Source organism: Myripristis murdjan, chromosome 11, assembly GCF_902150065.1.
Source record: "Myripristis murdjan chromosome 11, fMyrMur1.1, whole genome shotgun sequence".
NCBI classification, from domain to species: domain Eukaryota; kingdom Metazoa; phylum Chordata; class Actinopteri; order Holocentriformes; family Holocentridae; genus Myripristis; species Myripristis murdjan.
The window spans coordinates 16,605,733-16,624,994 of NC_043990.1; the positions used below are offsets into that span (position 1 = coordinate 16,605,733).

The following is a 19,262-nucleotide window of genomic DNA, read 5'->3' on the forward strand; positions in this document are numbered from 1 at the left end:
CTGGAGGACAGAGGCAGGGAAAGAAATGCATTTAACAGCAACTCTGTCAGTTTAATTTTTGATGTTTCACTGCCAGGAATCACTATTCAATACAATATAAATACTACATACATCAGCGGTGCTGCACATAGTTAATATTAATTAATAGTGAGCACCATGAACTGTATATCATGATATGAAACAGGAGGTAGAGAAGCCAGTCTTCCTGGCTCTGTGGTGTTTAGATTGGTGCTTTGGGGAACAGAGAGGCTTGAGAACAAACAGGTTGTGGAGTTTACTCTTGGCTTTGTCAAGCAGATGTCACGTTTCTCTCTTTAATAAAAGGCTGATACTCCAAAGAGAGTTTAAGAAAACACCCTGACTGTCTATTATAGAAAATATTCCTTAACACATGCAGTATATTAGGTTGGCTGCACAGTGGATAAAAACAAGACTAGGCATGTTGACTGCTCAGGTCTGCATAAGTTTTTCCAGCTTAGTTTATTCAATGGTGGTTATTCGATATTGGCAATTGGCAGAAAAGTGCACAATAAATATAAAATATAATTATCTGTGTTGTTTTGAATGCCTAGGTCTATACCTGTATGTTTGTTTGTGTAAAGCACTTGGTTCATGCTTCATGCTGAAATTGATGCAATGGAGTGTGTGACCTAATTATAGCCAAATTTGCCTGGCTTGCGGGGTCAATTTGAAATGAGTCAGACGGTGCTGCAGTTATGTAAACGTACCTCGGTCCAGGACTGGCTGAATGATGAGGAACTGAAACACTTCACGACTCCACCTGGGTTATTTTGTCTCATTGGGAGCGTGGTCGGTTGAGTTTTTTCACAGTTTTCATACACAAGAAACATTCAAATTAAGCTTGTGTGTGTGTGTCAAGCAAGTGTGGAGCAGGTGTAAGGAGGAGTCCGCTGTAGCTGCTGGAGAAGGTGAATTAGGTGTTTTGCATTCCCACTTGGCTCTGTGAAACACACACACACAGACACACACACACACTGCATTGTCTCTGTGTGCCTCTCCCCCTTTCTCTCTGTCTCCCTTTTTCCTTCCCCTCTATTAATGTCTTATCTTCATCCTTTCACACATTATACTGTATCTTCGCTCTGTTGTGTTCGCGCACATTTACTCACCCTCCCTGTCACTTCATCCCGATTTCTCTTTTTTCTCTTCATCCCTCTCCATCCTTTTCTCAGCCTGCTGTCCCTTTGCCCTCCATGCCCAATAATCAGCACCGTCGCTGGTGTGCATTACATGTGTGTGGAGGCTGAGAAGGTGTGTCAGGTGAGAAAAGAGTTGAAGTTGGCGAGGAAGGGCCACAAGTGTGTGATTTTGTGGCTCGGTGTGTGCGTGTCTTTATTTGTGCCTGTGTACACATGCACGCTCCTCTAGCCGGGCATCAAAAAGGCCCAGCCTAACGGACACAATGTGGAGGTGTGAAATTCAGAGGATTGCGCCTTACCTTTCTCACCCTTTCTTCTCTTTTCACGCTCTGTGTCTCTTTGTTTATCACACTTAATTCCTCTGTATCTGCCCTTGAATGTGTTTTTGCTTCTTGTTCATTATTCAGTCCATCTCCACCCCCCCCCCCCTTTTTTTTTTCCCTTTTTCTTGTTCTCCGCCTCACTAATTCCTTCAGCTAAATGGGATGTTAACCAACATCAACCTGCTCCTCATTTTAACATTTTTCACTCATTTACTCTCTCTCGCTCTCCATGTCCCAATTCCATTCTTTGGCATGCTCTCTAGCTGTTGCGTGTCTCCTCCTTTCTCCACTCAATTAGTTAGGACATCTTTGCCATGGCTTTGTGAAGTGACCCTGGTCTCCCCCGGCTTGTTCTCCGCATTTAAACACTCTTGTTCCTCCAGACTGCAGGCTATATTTTGTAATGCTAGGGGAAACACTACCTCTTAAGAGTTAAAGGAGAAAAAGCAGTATTATAATATGTTATATATATATATGATTAGTTAAAATCAGCACTGTTTTTGTTGAGATTTAGGGTCTATATTTTGCATCCCTTAAAATGTGTAGAGATAAGTGTCCAAAAATGCTGAGCACCGTGCAAATGGAAGTTTCTCACTCTTGTTGTGCACAAAATCATTTCAGCGCCCAGTCAAGAGTGTGAAATTGTTTCATCAGCCAATCAAATGCAGGTCACAGTGGTGTCCAATAAAATCTATACTTCCATATGAATATTAATTTGTTTGTTTTTTTTTTTGTCCCAAATTTACCTGCTCATAAAATACCTAGCTGGTTGCTGACAAAAATGTTTTACTGCCTGTGACCTGACAGCTGAAGTACAAACATTTTGATTGTAAACAAACTGGATGTGTGCACACAATCATTTGTTCAGTTTTCTTACACCTTGTGTGTAAACGCTGTGCATTTGCAATGTGTGTGCAATCATCTCTCAGTTTCTCACATATTGAGCTTACACCCATGTCACGGCAGGAAATTGACACGTTTTGACACTGCGCTGCTCTCTGATTGAAGTGTAATCGGAGCTCTGCACCTTTCAGTCACTGCGCCAAATGCATTGTGGGTGTTCTCCAGACATGATCCTATCTTCCCCTTACTTCAATCCGGTCCGCAGCAAATTGACAAATAATACCAGGATATCGCATTGCTCCTATCACTACTGCTCAACGTTTATAGCGTAGCTCACACATACACAAACACACACACACACACACACACACACTCACTCACTCACAGCAGTGCTAATCGATTGAGGCCACTAGCTGCTTCGCGTGGCCCCCGACAGTCGAAGACTTTTAAGGCTTCTGTGTGTGTGTGTGTGTGTGTGCTTGTGTGACCTGTACTTTTTTCTTAAATGTGTAAGAAAATTTGTGTTCACACCTGGGTGTGAAAGCACAGTGTCTGAGGAAAATGGTGTGACAAATAAGCCCATTGCTTTCTCTCAGACACCTGTTCTTTAATATTCTCCTCTTCCCCTCACATCCATAAGCACACACACTGTGGAGCAGAGAAAGACAGAGAGAGATACTCATTCCTCTTTCACTGAGCAACACAACACATCAGAGAGTTTTACTTTCCTATAAATTTCACCATGACATTAACAATATTCCACAAAATGATCAAGTCCAACATATTTTTGGAGAAAGACTTCAGTATGCCACATTAGCTGCAAAGTACATCTTTACATGTGATAATTTAAGGACAGAAGCAAAGAAAACCTAACATTGGTCATTAGGGAAATTTATGTAATTTATATTAATTGCTTATACTGATGTGTGTGATTTTTCCTTAGAGTTTATAATTGTAGGGTGCATGGTTGCAATTGCCCTTGCTTTTATATTGCATATATGCTTTGGCAATAAGTATGTTTGTATTTCATGCCACCAAAGCCCATTCGAACTGAAAAATGAAATAGAACTTAGAGAGAGACACTTGAGCAGAAAAACTGAACACGTCGACAAGAAAGAGGAAAAAAAGGAAGAGAAAAAATGAAATGGGATAAACCTCGAGAGACAGAAAGTTTAAGAAACGGAGGCTGGTGTCAGGCAGTGTGTGGCAGTTTTTTGTGAAAGGTTCCTGTGTGTTTGGTTATTATCGGAAATCACCTGCCACTGAGGTCTGTAGCTCTGCCTTATACACAGCCTAATTACCTTTCACTAGCGCTCAACAAGATTAAAAAATCAGCTAATATATATGTGCATGTGTGGCTGTGTGTGTATTTATTCACTTGTTTAATGTATTTATAGCATGATCATCTCATATTTATATGTACACACAGTTGATCATGACGGACTCACATCCATTAGCTAAACAAATGTGCATGCACACACATTAAGTGATCAATTGCTCCCTGCAGGGTAATTGTTTCACTGTGTGTGAGTAAAAGAAAGTGTGTGTTCGAGCAGCTGTTTAGCAATAAAGTGAGCAGACTTATTTGCCCTAGACTGGGATTTTGGAGGATTTTTTTCAGTATCATGAGGTGTGAGGTCCAGCACTCCTAAAAGACTTATTACGCAAGGATGGTAATATACAATAATAATAGTAGTAATCAGAAGCTACAAAAAAAAAAAAAAAAAAAAACATTAACAAAACAGAACAGACCCCCCACTCCGAGTAATTTCCTGTATTTGTGTCACGTGGTTCAAGCATGATGCCCCCGCCCCTACCTTAGGAGACAAGTGGCAGGTCCCAAGTCTGTTGATTCCAATGGAAGAAGACGTGCCTCAGTACAGCCTATGACTCATCCTTTTGTCCCGTGGTCACCGAAGGATATTTTGATATCGTAAAGTGATGCTGTGATGTGTGATGCTGGAATCCAGGAGTTTTAGTCGCTTCAGGGGAATCTGTGTTTTGTTTTTACGTGTGTGAGGTGTTGTTCCACTGCTCATGTCTGTGAGTGCACATTACAACACAGTGAGTCCTTTATGTGTGAACCTGAACCTGGTTTGAGCTTGCGAAGTGTACAATCATAGCATTAATCTTTGTGATTTGTATTTTTAGGCTGTGCTGTCGGGTGAAATTCAGTTATAATGTGTTTTTTAACAGCAACAACACTGACTGGTGGTTTCACCTGCACTTCGGTGACACATATTAATGAACTCCCTCCTCCTCTTGTTGTTTTGACCATTTCAGACCGCGGCTCCAGGCCCAGAGGAAGTTTGCCCAGTCGCAGCCCAACTCGCCCAGCACCACACCCGTCAAAGTGGCTGACCCAGGCATCATCAGCGCGAGCCTGCCCACCATGCCCTCCTCCTCCTCCTCCCTCTCGTCCCTCTCCTCCTCCCTGTCCTCCTCCATCCAGGATCTGTCCAGACGCAAGCCCAAGACAGAGGACTTCCTCACTTACCTCTGCCTCAGAGGTAAGACGCAGGGATTTGCTTATACAACGCCGGTGCACACACTGACACGGCTCTGATGTTACAAAGGTTTTATGTTGCTTAATGGCATTCAGGAATACATAAAGCGGCCCGACTACGTGTTACTGTTGCTGTTTGGCTCTCATGGGGTAGGCCTGCAGTCTGTAAGCTTCTAATAGCAAGCCCTCCCATGCCTGCCACATATCAAGAACATCAGCTTAGAGACATTTCCAAGATGTGCAGTTCAGCTTTGGTATTTGGTTGGTTAGATTGAGAGGCCTTTCATGTACAAGTCTGCTGAGAAACTTAAACCGAGGCTAAACACCTCTGTCTGCTCCTCACTGACAGAATCAATGTCAAGGGTGTTGGGAACAATCCAGAGATATGCACACACACACACACGTACATGTATAAGTTTTGTAAGTGTTGGTGTTTTTAGTAAACCCCACCACCCACATACACACACACACAAACACACAAATACAAATAACTTTGCACCTGCCCAAGGCTAAGATTATCCTGCATTCATCAAGTAAGCATCTCCCCCTCCAACCTTTCAACAGCTACCTGTCTCTTTAACACCCTGTCTATCATGCTCTGCCATAGCAGCTGCTCACACACACACACACACACACCCTCTACACAGGTTCACTGACACTATGTAACACCTTCAATGTCAAATGAACTGTAAAAGCCCTGGCAGAGTAATCAACGGAGTGTGTGTGAGTGTGTGCATAGGTCTCCTGGGTCACACACACACATCAGCTTTGTTCAAAGGTAGCCTTTTAACAGGGATTATTGTTTGTGTTAACATGCTGGCACCAAGGCACATGCACACACCCATGCAGGTACCTACACCCAGTGTAGGTGCACTGCAGTGTCTCAGATGCTCACGAACTCAAGTTAAGTCAAAGATATACACACACATGCATGCACATTGTGCAATAACCAAATGAACCCAGTTCCTCTCCCTCATCCTCTTGAATTCTCTAGGCTGTGGAGTCTTGTTAGTCAGGATCTAAACTCTGTTGGGTCTTGCTCTTGGAAGAAGGCTTCAGGGGCAAAGTGAGTTCCCTAAACACTTGTGTTTATGTTTCCACCGCACCCCAAGAACAGTGAATAAGGAAGAGGTGACTAGTCATTCTGTGTGTGATGAACAACAGCAAAAAAGTAAACATGTTGAAGCTGTTGTTAGGTTCATGATTTATTTTATTTTATTTTATTTTTTACTTCTGTGCCATTGTGATGTTGCATTGTGCCATAGAGAATAGGTGCACAGAGGTCAGAAATAAGATTAGGACACTAGAAAAGCCGGTGCTGAAAAGAGAGAATTGGCTTTTATGTAATGGAGTAATGGATATCATCTGGGACACAGTTGCTAATCTAGACACACTGTACATGTTTTGCTCAATTCTCAACCAGCTGAACAACATCTTGATACAATAGTCTTTAACTAATTTGTATTTGTGGTCATTTGCTCCTGTTTTTAAAAACGGCAGGCTGACACTTTTGTCCTGCTAGCATCATATATTTAACCAATCAGGAGTGTTCATTGCTAAAAAGAGGGGCTGATTCCTCTGATGTAAACAGCGGTAAGGGTTCCCGGTGCCTCAAAATGGATCTTGTGTTCTCAGGACAGTTCCTCTGTTGGAAAAGTGGTTTTGGCCACCCAGCAGCAACACAAAGCAGAGCAGATTAGTCCATTGCCAGATCTCCTCAAAAGGCCTCAGTACTGCCACAGCTTCCATGGCCCATACCTACAAGTATATTTGTGTGAGCGCACATGCTTGTGTTTCTTTGATAGGAAAAGACAGGCTTGCCTAGTCATGACAGGCCAGACCACAACAGGTGCCTGGGTCTTTTTCAAGTTGGTGGTTATTGTCTGTTATTTACATAATTCTTAGTGGTGTCTGCATACTGTCTCCTAATCCTACATGTCAGACTCTGTTTTTCCTGCCCTCCTTTCTTAGAAACGATTTGCTGTAATTCATTTACATCTGGTGAGCAAAACTCTTCCACAGACATGAAAAAAATGTCTGAGTAAGGGAATCCAACACAGTGAGGACACGGCTGTAATTATTTTGTCTGAAAACCCTCGTTTTTTTGGCATTTCAGGTAACTGTGCCATGGCAAATGGAACCTGTTCATTCCAGCAATGGAGTATAATAGACCTAGCCAGTAGAGGATGTGAAAGCTGCGGGGCAGGACAGATTTCACTAAGTTGAAGTTACTGTTGATTTTACTTGGCTGATAATATGCGCAATTGTAAAATTCTGTAGGATTCAACAAAAAAGCTGTGGATAAAGCACTTACAGTAAAGTGCATCTTCCCAGAATTGCAAACATATGCATGTATGGTGTTGATCATAATGTTAATGTCTTCTGATAATTACCCCTCTCATGTAGGGTGCAGAGCATATGGCCGACTGCTGATATTCGCCCACATGCACTGGCCGCTGTGGTCTTGAATAACGCACATGCCTCACCGTCCACGACAGTCTGTCCAAAGTCATTCTTGTTCAAATGAAGTATGAAATGAGTGGAGAACGAGAAAAGCAATTCAGAGCAGGTTTTGCTCTTTGAATAATTGTGAAAAAAAAAACGTTTGGACCATTTTCTCTAACAACCTTGGCCATGACTTTTCACTGCTATCTTAATTCCATTCTTTGTTGAATATCCCACTCACCTTCCTCTTAACACGTCCTCACAACCAGAATTAGCTCATTTGGAAGACAAAACCCCTCACTTCAGATTAATTTACCGTTATCATTATTAACCTCTACACCCCCTGTAAAGTAGGCTAAAGACTCAAGAGAGGCAAATTTAGATTTGAATCTGTTGGGAGTTGCTGGCTATACATCGCTATTCTGGCGAGAATACTCCCATTATGGAACGTCATTTTAACCTAGCAGGGTGTGTTCAAGAGCACATAATTGGAGGTTGCTAAAACTGACAGAAGCTTTCTGTGAGAGAGGCTTTGATTTGCATATATAGGCCAGGATGTCACATAGGCTAATGATATAATGTCCCATATACTTTGAAGTTGGGGAGATGAGATTATTCTGAGCCGCCACTCTGTATGCTCAGCTTACCCCATCTTTCTGTGTGTGTGCGGTGCGCTAATGGTGTGTAGGTGGCAGATCCTGACTCAGTTTTGCTATTTTTCCTGCGCGTAATTAAGGTTAGGAGCAGTGCCTGGCAAGCTGATTTCTAGTCAGCGTGTGCAAGGTCTGCTGTTCTCTGGTGCTAATTTTAGAGCTAGGCTGCTAAGCTAACGATTGACCGGTTTTCCACTGGGATTTTTCCACTCTGCCGCTCCCTGCTTGACCGCTGTATTTATAGACCTAAGTCTGTGTGTGTGTGTGTGTGTGTGTGTGTGTGTGTGTGTGTGTCTGTTTGTGTGTGTGTATGTGTGTGTGTGTGTGCGCGTGGGCTTCTGTCTGAGTCCATGCTGAGTGGGTGACATTTTGCTGTGCGGGCTGCCTCTGTTCTGTTTTTCCCCTTGGCCTCTTATATGACCCATATGCAGGGACCCTTACCAGGAGAGGGACATGGTAGAATGTCAGCAGAGCCCTTGAGGTAGCGTGTGTGTGTGTGTGTGTGTGTGTGTGTGTGTGTGTGTGTGTGTGTGTGTGTGTGTGTGTGTGTGTGTGTGTGTGTGTGCGTGTGCGTGTGCGCGCATGAGTGCAAATCCACGCTTACCAGTGATGTTGATTCGCCTGTCCTGCTTATCTTCTGTGTGCCCTCCCATCTTGTGCGAATGTGTGTGTGCGTGCGTGTGTGTGTCATCCAGGCTGGATGACTAGACAGCCCACGAGGACATCCGTTTTAGACTGTTTAATCTTTTCAAAGGGACTCCAGCCTTTGATATCATCTGAAAACCTCAATCCCCTTTAAGATTCTGATACATGTCTCTCTGGTGGTCCGACCACCACGCGCTTTAGGCTCATACATGTCTGCTACCAAAACACCCCAGTCAGGATCTCTAGCTGTATTATGGAAATCTCACACCCATTATCTCCCTAATTCTCGTCCTTTTCGATTTGATTTTAACTTATTTGGGTCCTCTTTTTGGAGGTGCGACAGGGCGGTTAGCCACATTTGCAGCCTGAAACCTTCCTCGGCGGTGTTTTCTGGGAGACGTCCGAGGTCAAACGTTCACCGAGTGTAAACACACACCCCCGCACGCACGCCCACTGCGATATTTGTTTATCTTATCTGGCAAACATTTCACATCCACCCCGTGCTTTCTATCCATCACTCATTCCGACAGCTACATAAAAGCCTTTGAAACATGAAGGAATTAAAACGATAAAAAGCCAGTGACAGATATAAGAAACCACGGGCAGGAACAAGTGTTGTGAAAGTGGGACACTGTGTCACCCGGGCGTTGTGAAAACGCGGCGAAGTTTTCCGTCATTCAGCATGCACTTTTGCATCCCGTCCAAGCTTGTAATTGACAAAATCTTCTTTTTTTTATTTTTTTTGTCCACAATAATGAGTCCGTTGGCTGCTGGTGTTGTTGTTGCTGTACCCGAGAAAGTTATTTTTAATTCCTCTAGGGGGGAGCAGGGGTGCCTGATTATTCTGATGCAATGTGGGAGTAACAGGACAGGAAAGTGAGAAACAAGATCTCTGCCTACTGTATACAGGGATGTATGCACACCACCCACACTGTCTAGAGCCTATATGCTTTATTTATCTCACCGCCCCATCTCTCTCTCTCGTGCACACACACACACTCACACACACAGCTTCACACACAAATTGTAGTGCTCAATCCTTGCCTGTGTTCTCAGAATGGTGTTTATGTGTGGTCCAGGCCTGTAGTTGGGCTGTTTATATCCATGGAGAAAGCCATTTGGGTGGTAGCCAGACAGTCTGCCTCTGGCCCTGTCTGCCTCTGGTAACCTACCGGGTGCAGTGCTGCCACTGGCAGGGAGGGGGCAGCACTGAGAGAGGCAGAGTGGAGCACCGCAACACACTGACATGGAACCATTCGTTATTGGCCTGCTCTGGGTTTTCCAAAATAGTTTCAAGGGCTTAATGTTGATTGACATGCTCACCACTTGAATTAATACACTACCAAACTCTTTCAAACTTATTGTTTAATAAATGTCAATTTATTACTGTGGAATAGTACTTTAGGTTTCTTCTTTCTGACCTTTATTTAGACAACTTTTTAAACTAGAGGATACATTGATCTTTGAATTTGCAATATTGAGCATTTAATAGTAGGAAACTTTAATTTTCCTCCCAGTATTTGCATAAGGCATTCAAGAGTGAAGTCATTAATTTAGTGTTCTGCTATAAGTAAATTTAGGAATGTTTATTTAACTACTAAGATATATTTGGTAAAGCAGGTCCTGATCAGATAGATAGATAGATAGACAGTTTGATAGATTTAATTAATTAGATACAGATTGTTGCTTTTGACAGCTTTGCTCTCAGAGGCAGAGAGGTGCAAATATACACTCCCAGGCGGTCGAGCACACACACACACACACACACACACACACACACACACTCTCATACATGCACATAGTATACACTCTGATATAGATCAGATTAGAACAGATTACGTAGTAAATTAGTAACTTTTTCTACAGTCTCTTACATAAGACTCGTTTCCAGGAGTGTGCTGTGTATATATGTGTCTTCCTGCTGTGCATATCTGACCAGTGTGCTGTTTACCTCGGTGCCCTCTGGGCCCTCTGCTCCGCCTGCCAGCCCCAGCATGGTGCCTCTCATTCGGGTTCAGCGAGGACAGTGCCTCTGCTCTGCTTACATAACCGCCAAGCCCTGACCTAGTGAACCAAAGAAACCTAGGATCTGTTTACACCAGTGAGACAAATCTGGATTTTCACATTGCCTTTAAAGAGACGATTCTGACCGAAAACCATGTGAATTTTGCTCTAAATGTAGCCTCCCTCCCGAGCTAGACTTCTGCCTTTGTAGCGATAGTTACATTTGATTTTGTTTGATGGTAGTTCCACTGTCGGAGAATCACGCTTAACTAGAAGCACGTTTTCACTCGGGGGAATAGGATTTCAAGCCCAGCTCTGGAGCTTGTGTCTCAAGTGTGTTGCTGCTATGACAAATGAATTTCCCTCAGGGATAAAGTACCTTTCTCTCCACCTAATGCACGATGGCTATTTGATTAAAGGCTGGGCAAACTGTGTGTGCAGAATTGTGACTCTTGTCGGGCGCTGGCTTGGTATGCTGTTGGTAGTGCGACACTGACTGCCAACTGATTCCAAGTTGCTGTGACTCCTCCATGAGCAGGGGGTTATGTGAGGTTAATGGTTTCGCTGACATAGAGGAATGTCAATTGGAGACGTAATCCCTAATCCTCTCTCAGTCTCTGCCTCTGTTTCTCTCTGTTTCTCTCTCCCCACCCATCATTCACATACTCTCACTCGATTGCTGTCTGCCCCATTTTCTCTCTCTCTCTCTCTCTCTTGCGCGCTCTCTCTCTGTGAGATCTACACACTGTTTGAAGAGTTTGGCAAAGCTCAGCTGTAGGATCATAACTGACTTTTTCTTTCCACGGCAGTGAACTTACTTTTGTCTCACTTTCTAGCTTTCCCCGGTTAAAAAAAAAAAAGCAACATTCATATTTCCTATTTACACATACCACACTTGTTTCCAAGTCAGCACGTCCACATGTCCCCATGGCAGCTAAACCCTCCTGATTGACTATTTAAATTGTCCTCATTGTTTCAGTCCCAGTTAAAGGGGACAAAGGAGGGGTAGCCAGAGAGTGGAGGGTTTGTAATTATCCCCCCCCACTCACCCCCCCAGAGCCCCGTTAAAAATGACAATCCTAATAGACTCTTTCAGACCTAATTATGATTTGTCTGCGGTCGGAATGAGGTGGATGAAAAGCCGGCGTAATTGGGGGATTGGGCTCAAGCCCGGTCGGAGATCTTGGAGAAGGTCTGGGTTGCATTTTCTCCCCACATCTGTATGTGTGTGTGGTGTGTATATGTGTCCGTGTGTGTGTGTGTTTCTGAGGAGCTGACAGACTTGGGGTCTCCGTGCCGAAACAGGGGGGCTGTAAATCTGTAGTACAGCCCCGAAAAGTATTGCTGTTGCTCTTGTAGTCCAGATGCCAGTGGCCAGTATCGTACCGCTAGCTGCCTTTCTGTTTGGCAAATACTGTGTCTGCATGCCTGTCCTCACTGCTCTCTCTCTCTCTCTCTCTCTCTCTCTCTCTCTCTCTCTCTCTCTCTCTCTCTCATGCTGTCTCCTTCACTCAAGCTGAATTTTTGGCTCTGGAACAGATGATGGGACCCAGTTGTGTTGTTGTTACGTCTGTTGTCTGGTCCTGGCCTACTTCAGGTTTTTACTATCATGTTTTTTCTTCAGGTTTTTTTTTTTCCTGTTTCCCAACTCCTCACCTTCACGTGCTTTCTTTTATTTTCCTCGTTACAGTTTCTCAAGTGCATGCATGTTTTTGTAACTATACATGTGAGGATCTTCCACTGAAAATAACATTCCTGCAGTAAATCCCTGACCCTAACAGCTTAAATTCAGTCAGGTTCTCAGAAAGGTGCGCACACACACACACGTGCGCACACACACACACACACACACACACTTTCTCTTTACTCTTTCCATTATCCACCTCTATCCTGCAATTTCTAGAATTTTTGCCACATGAACATATATTGCAAGTTTTTTCATCTCCGCTCCCTAACCCTAACCTGCCCAAACAGACACACACAGGCGCACACAAACACACTCTTCCCCTCACCCTGCCTCCGAGTGCCCTCAAGGTCTGTTTGCCATTGGCCTACTGACCCCCGTTCAGGGCAGTAAATTACAGCCATTTAGCTAATGAAGCAAGTCATTAGAAGCTGATTGGGACGGTGTGTGTGCCGCCTCGTTGTGTTTGTTTGGTCTAAGAGAGTAGCCTTTACTATGTCGCCAAGATGAATGACGTGTCTGTGTGGTGTGTCTCGAGGTGCATGCGTGTGGCTTGGTGTGTGTCTCTTAGTGTGTGTGTGCGTGAGTGGCAGTGCCGTGCACACACGTGAGCATGTGTGTGGCACACATGCGGTCATCTAAACCTCGGCTAACCACTAGATAAAAGCCAGAAAATTGGACTGTGCTACAAAGTGGTGCCGCAGCATTGTATTTGACCACTTACAACTGTCTACATCCCACTTAAAATGTCACAGGCCAAGAAACCAAAACATAAACACACACTGGACTAGTGTTATCAGGGTTTCTTGCTTTGGCCAGATGTGGTCTGGAAATTTGACCTGGCTACTACAGAAACAGGCCGCACCGCTTAAAGCTATGTTTCACTATGGCAGAATGTTCTCACTTTTTCTCTTGCAGTCCTCCATCAGAAGTTACAGAGCAGTCAGACTTGCAACATTAACTGTTCTGGGGATCTGCTGTCACCACAGGCATTTAAGCTTTTTCTTTTCTCCGGCTCTCAGAGGAGATAATTAGAAACCGGCAGAGTTGCTGGGTGAAAAGTATTATCCAAGACACAGCAAGAAATTCTATTAGCAGGGTCTTGCAGTGTTTGGAGATGCCTTGGTGTAAGAGTGATTTTTATGCAAAATGTTCAAAATGAAAGTGACTGGTGATAACCACGGGTCCCCAAAATGGGCAACTGTGGCTGAGCAGCCGTGACCTCTAATTAGTGTGCTTAAAAATAAAAATCCATCTTTAAAGCTGTAGCATATGCCTTGAGAGTGATGCGAAATCAGAATAATCACTTGAATATGGTAAGAATTTATCTCTATCTCATCACTTAAGCAGAAAGTAATCCATCAAGTCAACACAATTGGGGAAAAAGTTGATTTATGATTTGGTAGAAGAAAAAGAATCTTCAGCGTTCCCCCCACGGGGCTCTTAAACTTAAGACACTGTCAGATCATTTTTTACTTCTCAGAAACTGAAAATCTGTCCCAACATGTGTTAGTAATCTATTAATATCAACTCTGATTCATGTATGATATAAATAGTGTCATTCACAACTGTTTTTCATGTGGAAGGCTGAAGTATTCACCAGTGCACGAAATACAAGTGCTGCATCTGTGTGGTACGGGTCAACAGTTTAGCGTTACACTGCATCTTCTCCATTGTTAGCAGGAAAGCCTGGGCTTAGTCAGGGTGTCATTAAAGTATTGAGTGTTATCCGCACATACACACGCTCACACACAGGCGTTTAGTGTATCTGAGCCAGGCTCTTTTGTGTCACGATTCTGTAAACGTGTGTGTTTGTGTGTGTTTCGCGTAGCTCCAATATCCATTTAATTGATGACACAAGGCTGGTAATTCTACCCAATTATTCAGCCCATCGCGGCTTCAGAATAGGGTCGCTTCACTCTCACTGATGAGCCCATGAATGAGCACATTCTGGTAAAACCGAAACTCTTTGTCCAGCCAGAGAGTTCACTACGACACTGAACCTGGCACTGACTGGAATTTCTGTGCAAAATTGTATTTGACTTTGTTACATTTTGCTGCATAAAGTCCAGATTATTCTGATGTATTTAAGAAATGTCCCCTGAATAAGTGGATTATTAACTCTTAAATTATTTTGGTGCCCTCATAATTGAGCTGTCTCTATATTTTAATTAAACCAGCTCATAAAGTATTGAATGTATATCATCTCAGATATGTGTTCGTCACCCTTCCAAAAACGTATGATAATTGAATAATTTGCTTGACTAATTCTTCTTTCACCTCATTTAATTTTAGGCTGCTGTCTGTGGCTTAATGCAGATCAGCTGAATTCTGTTTTTTTCTTTTCAGGGAGGCCTAATAATATGATAATTGACATATAATCATGCATCGCTCTCCTGTAATGCCCTTTAAACACCGTGTCCCCTGAAAGGGTAATAAAAACCACAGTAGTTGCCCATGCCATGCAATCGATTTAGCCATAAATGGCTCACAACTTCATAAAATCCACCGTTTCCTGGCCATAAACATTCAGATTTAATCAAAGCTGTGGTGGCGTTACATAACAACGCATTCCTGTCAATCATAAATCAACAATACACAGAAATCATAAAGGCAGAATGTACAAAAGGAGCACTTTAATTAAATTACCCCTCATGCGACTGTCCCCTCCTTCTCTAGTCACTGAGGGCTAGAGGTGTGGATGGACACACACACACACACACACACACACACACACACACACACAGCAGGCTAGCTAAGGTGAGAGGTGGCAGATTTAGAGCGTGTTTCTCCACAACGCTGCCCTTTATTATGGAAACTACCCTTTAATATGGAAACTATTCTCTATTATACTCACACACACACACACACACACACACACACACACACACACACACACACACACACACACGCTCACAGTTAAACTGGTGTCCTGGCTTGTTGTTTCATTTGTAGACTAACATGCCGACAGCGCTGGCCACACTGATTTCTATGCCATTTCTGTATTGGCACAGTCCCGGTTTTTACAGAGATGAATTTTATGCTTCTTGAGGCACATCAGGGCAAGATGAAGCAAAGTGAAAAAAATATTCCAAGTGATTTACGACTGCGCCTGTGTATATAGTTTATATAGTTTAATATTTCAGTCCAAACATGTCTATGCCAGTTGGTGCTGCTGTACTGTCTACGAGCCAGCCTTAGTTTTTATTCCTGGATGTGTGTGACTGGACCAGCTGTTTGCACACTGATTTACGAGTGTAACATTATGAGATTTAATAACATAGCTTTGGGCTTTACGACTCTTTATGGGAGTGTGTGTATGTGTGTGTTTGAGTGTGTGTGTATGTATGTGTGTGTGTGCGTGCATTTAGCTAACCTGAGGTAAACATCATTCACCCAGCTCCCGGCGCATACTGAGCTTGACTGTGGCGAAATGACAATGAACGTGAGTGAGTGTGACAGGAAAAGGAAAGAGGGAGAAGGAGAGCGAGCGTCGGTTTTCTCCTCCAATAGGGGGAGAGATTGACAGTAATCCTGTTTGGAAGACTGAAAGCGACAGATTTGGGATTAGCTCAGCATCGAGAGAGAGACACTTTGGGTTCTACAGTAACTTTCTTACAGAGTTGGATATTTCAGCACATGTACAGTATATGACTCAATAAAACTGTCAACAGTGGAAATCTCTGGGAAAAGATGGGCTGAGTTACGTACTCGCAGTGCCGTGGCTTCAGTGTTAGCTATCGGCGTGAGTTGCAAGTATCCCCCCCCCCCGTTCTCTCTTGGTAATACAACTACTACTGCTAATATTAGAACTATTAACAATAATGATACTTGTAATAATGTTAATAATAGTGATAATATCTTTTATAGGTGTTTTTCAAAGTGCTTTACAAAGGAGTATATGAAAAAACGTACGGTCATGCACCTTTGATACATCACTACATATAAAGCAGGTCTATAAAAGAAGTAATTAAGAAATAATTTAAAATTGGGGGTTTCAGACGTTCCCAAGTTGACTTTCCATCACGGCCTCTGGAGGTCCCCGGACACCACCTTGAAAACCAGGCATTTAAAAGATATCAGAGATTGAGCCGGATTCAGGCCGGCTCGGTCCTGCCCACTCCAGGAGCCGTGATGGACTATAAAAGCTCTCAAAGTAAAACGGCCTTTGCTCTCCATTTTGTATTGAGAGTACATGCGTGTGTGTGTGTACTGTAATCGCACAGACTAGGTGCTGGAGTGAAGTGAAAGCAACAATGGTTCCTCTATGTGCAGAACAGTGTACAAAGCATCAATAGGCCACCAGCTGGGATAATAACAGCAATGTTCGCGAGCCCTTGAGCAACTTGTATTTTTACATTAATATTTCACCACTGCCATGTTGATGCTGATTAATGTGCAGTGTCTAGGAGAATGAGAAAGGACTTTTTTTTCCTCGCAACCAGACATCTAGCAATCTCAAATATAAGGTGGATTCTGTTTCAGTAGAACACAGTGGAGATAAACTCCACTTGATTTTACACTTAGCCCTCTTTGCTCATGTGAAACTGTTGTTCATCTCCCTTTCTTTCTCTCTCTCTCTCTCTCCGCCTCCTAGGTTCGTCGGCCCTGCCCATTAACATGGCCTACTTCGGGAGCTCCCAGGAGGAGGAGGACCTGGAGGAGGAGGAGGAGGAAGAGGAAGAGGAGGTGAAGAGCGGAGGCAGTGTCCAAGCCCACGGAGGAGGGAGCAGTAGCCAGGCCTCAGCCTCCTCCTCCTCCTGCCACTCGACGCCCCGCAAGGGCAAGCCCCCGACCCGACAGCCCCTCAACGGGCACGGTAAGCACGGAGCCCGTCCATGTCATCGCTCTGCGTTACCCAGCAGCACCAGGCCAGCGCAGATTCCCAGAGCTCCATGGGAAATGTAGTCATTCATCACCGAGAGTGGTCGCATGGGTTTGGAGCGGGGAGAGAGGGAAATGACTTCAATTGGCATAATGGGCCACAGGGACCCTGTCTGTGTTTACTGTCTGGAGCATGTGAGGATAAAAGGAAGGGAAAGAAGAGGAGGGTTAGAAAGGGATCCTGTGAGGGAGAGAGAAATGGTGATTAGGAGGGAAGTGGGACAAAAGGAAGACAAAGGGGCGAGAGAGAGAGAGAGAGAGAGAGGAGCTGGATGATGCACCAGAGGGACGACTGGAGAGAGGAGGAGTGGAAAAAGCGGGTTTGGAAACAGATGAGGAGCAAAAATGGAGGAATGAGAGGGAAAGAAAGACTTGTGGGCCAAACAGAAGCACAGAAGGAGTCACGGGATAAGAGAATAAGTGTGCGTGTGTGTGTGTGCGCTCGCAGTTTCCTAAGTATGCACTCTTGTTTTCTGCTGCAGAGACAGGGGGAAGTCACATGGGATGGCAGAGCAGCACATCGTCTCTTTTCCACCCCAATTAACACTTAGTTTTCTAAGCCCTAACAAGGTGTTTATGCACGCACTGCAACAGCTGGCCGGGGCCCCTGACACACACACACACACACACACACGCACACACAAACACAAATACACACACACGGCGGCAGCATACGTACATCCCTTGGGGAACATTGACGTTCAGATGAATGCACACACACTCATGCACAACATTTAGGAAACTACATGCATGCATTCACACACACATACAGAAATCTTGCCTGTAAAAACAAGTTGTGTGTTACGTCCCCTATGTATCTATGCATTTTCTAGCTTGGGATCTGCAGCTTTTCGTGGAGCTAAAGTTAAAGAAATGATTTTAATGTAGAGTTTTTCTCTTCCTGGCAGCCTTAGTTGACATCTAATCCTTCCGGCCAGGCGTTCCTCCTGGAAACAAGGGCAGGATTTCAGAGTTCCTCCCTCCCGCCTCAGTCTGTAGTACCACAGCCAGAGGTTCAAAAGGTGAACGCTTCGCTCAGCTCTTTCCTCTGTCGTTCTGTTAAGTGGAATGTGGAGGAGGAAAGAGACGGAGAGACTGGTGGGATTAAGAGAGCGAGAGAGCGATTGGTTTGCTTGCCTGTTGAACTCTGGGAGAACTGTGCACTACCATTGTATGGGTCACAGGCAGAACCCGCCCCCCCCTACAGGCACACACCACACACGTACACACCTTTTGCTCTCACCCGTACATGAACTTTTGCAGCCCCGCGCATACACTCACTCACACTCACACACACACACACAAGGCCTCCAAGGAGTATGTAGCATAGAGAAACCTATTTGAACGGATCCAGGCCCGTTTGTGTGCATGAGGACAGTGTGTATATCAATTTTGGTTGGGACTTTTGGGTTTATATAATATACATATAAAAATAGTCATTATCTTATGTTTCCTCTTTTTTCTTATTTCTTTCACCTTCAGGGCGTAAATCCAAAGGGATTGGTACAGAATAATTAATGTTAAAAGGTGTAGGTGGAATAAGCCTTTTCAGTTAGAATAAACTTTCTTTGGTTTGTCACCACTTCAGAAGTAATGACTTTTTATCATTTACTTGTTTATTTACATGTGTATTTGGGTTGTTTAAGTTGACAATGACTGAAATAAACTAAACTAAAAATAAATAAATTAAAAAAAAAAAAAAGATAAGGCAGAAATAGGTAGATATGCTTTATAGAGGACAATTGAAATGAGGACACTACAACAGGAGATTGTGTACATACATAACGTGCACGCACGCAGACACACACTCAGCGCACAGCCGCACAAAGTCAGCACTGGGTCGTTGCTCCAGTGCTGGGCCAATTTAGAAACTGCATTTGTGCTGTGCTGTCTGGGAGGCATATAGAGACACACACACACACACACACACACACACACAATCAATTCAGTACTTTCTGCGGTATTAAGATTGGTGTCAAACGTGACACTTTAATATGCAGTGTGGGCCACTCTCCAACAAGAGCAGGGTTATACGAGCACTTATGGAGGAGGAGGAAGGGGAGGAGGGGGAGGAGGGACACAGCAGGATGGAGAGAGGTAAAGACTGAGAGAACG

The 19,262-nt window shown here is 43.9% G+C and overlaps 1 protein-coding gene across 1 annotated transcript in view; it reads left to right on the top strand.

The window, feature by feature from the left end:
- jarid2b (jumonji and AT-rich interaction domain containing 2b) overlaps window positions 1-19,262 on the top strand; it is a 125,261-nt gene that overhangs the window by 78,388 nt on the left and 27,611 nt on the right. Inside the window, exons 4-5 of the mRNA XM_030064138.1 lie at window positions 4,610-4,836; window positions 16,861-17,082. Coding sequence (XP_029919998.1) covers window positions 4,610-4,836; window positions 16,861-17,082 — 449 coding nt within the window. The remainder of the gene's footprint in view (window positions 1-4,609; window positions 4,837-16,860; window positions 17,083-19,262) is intronic.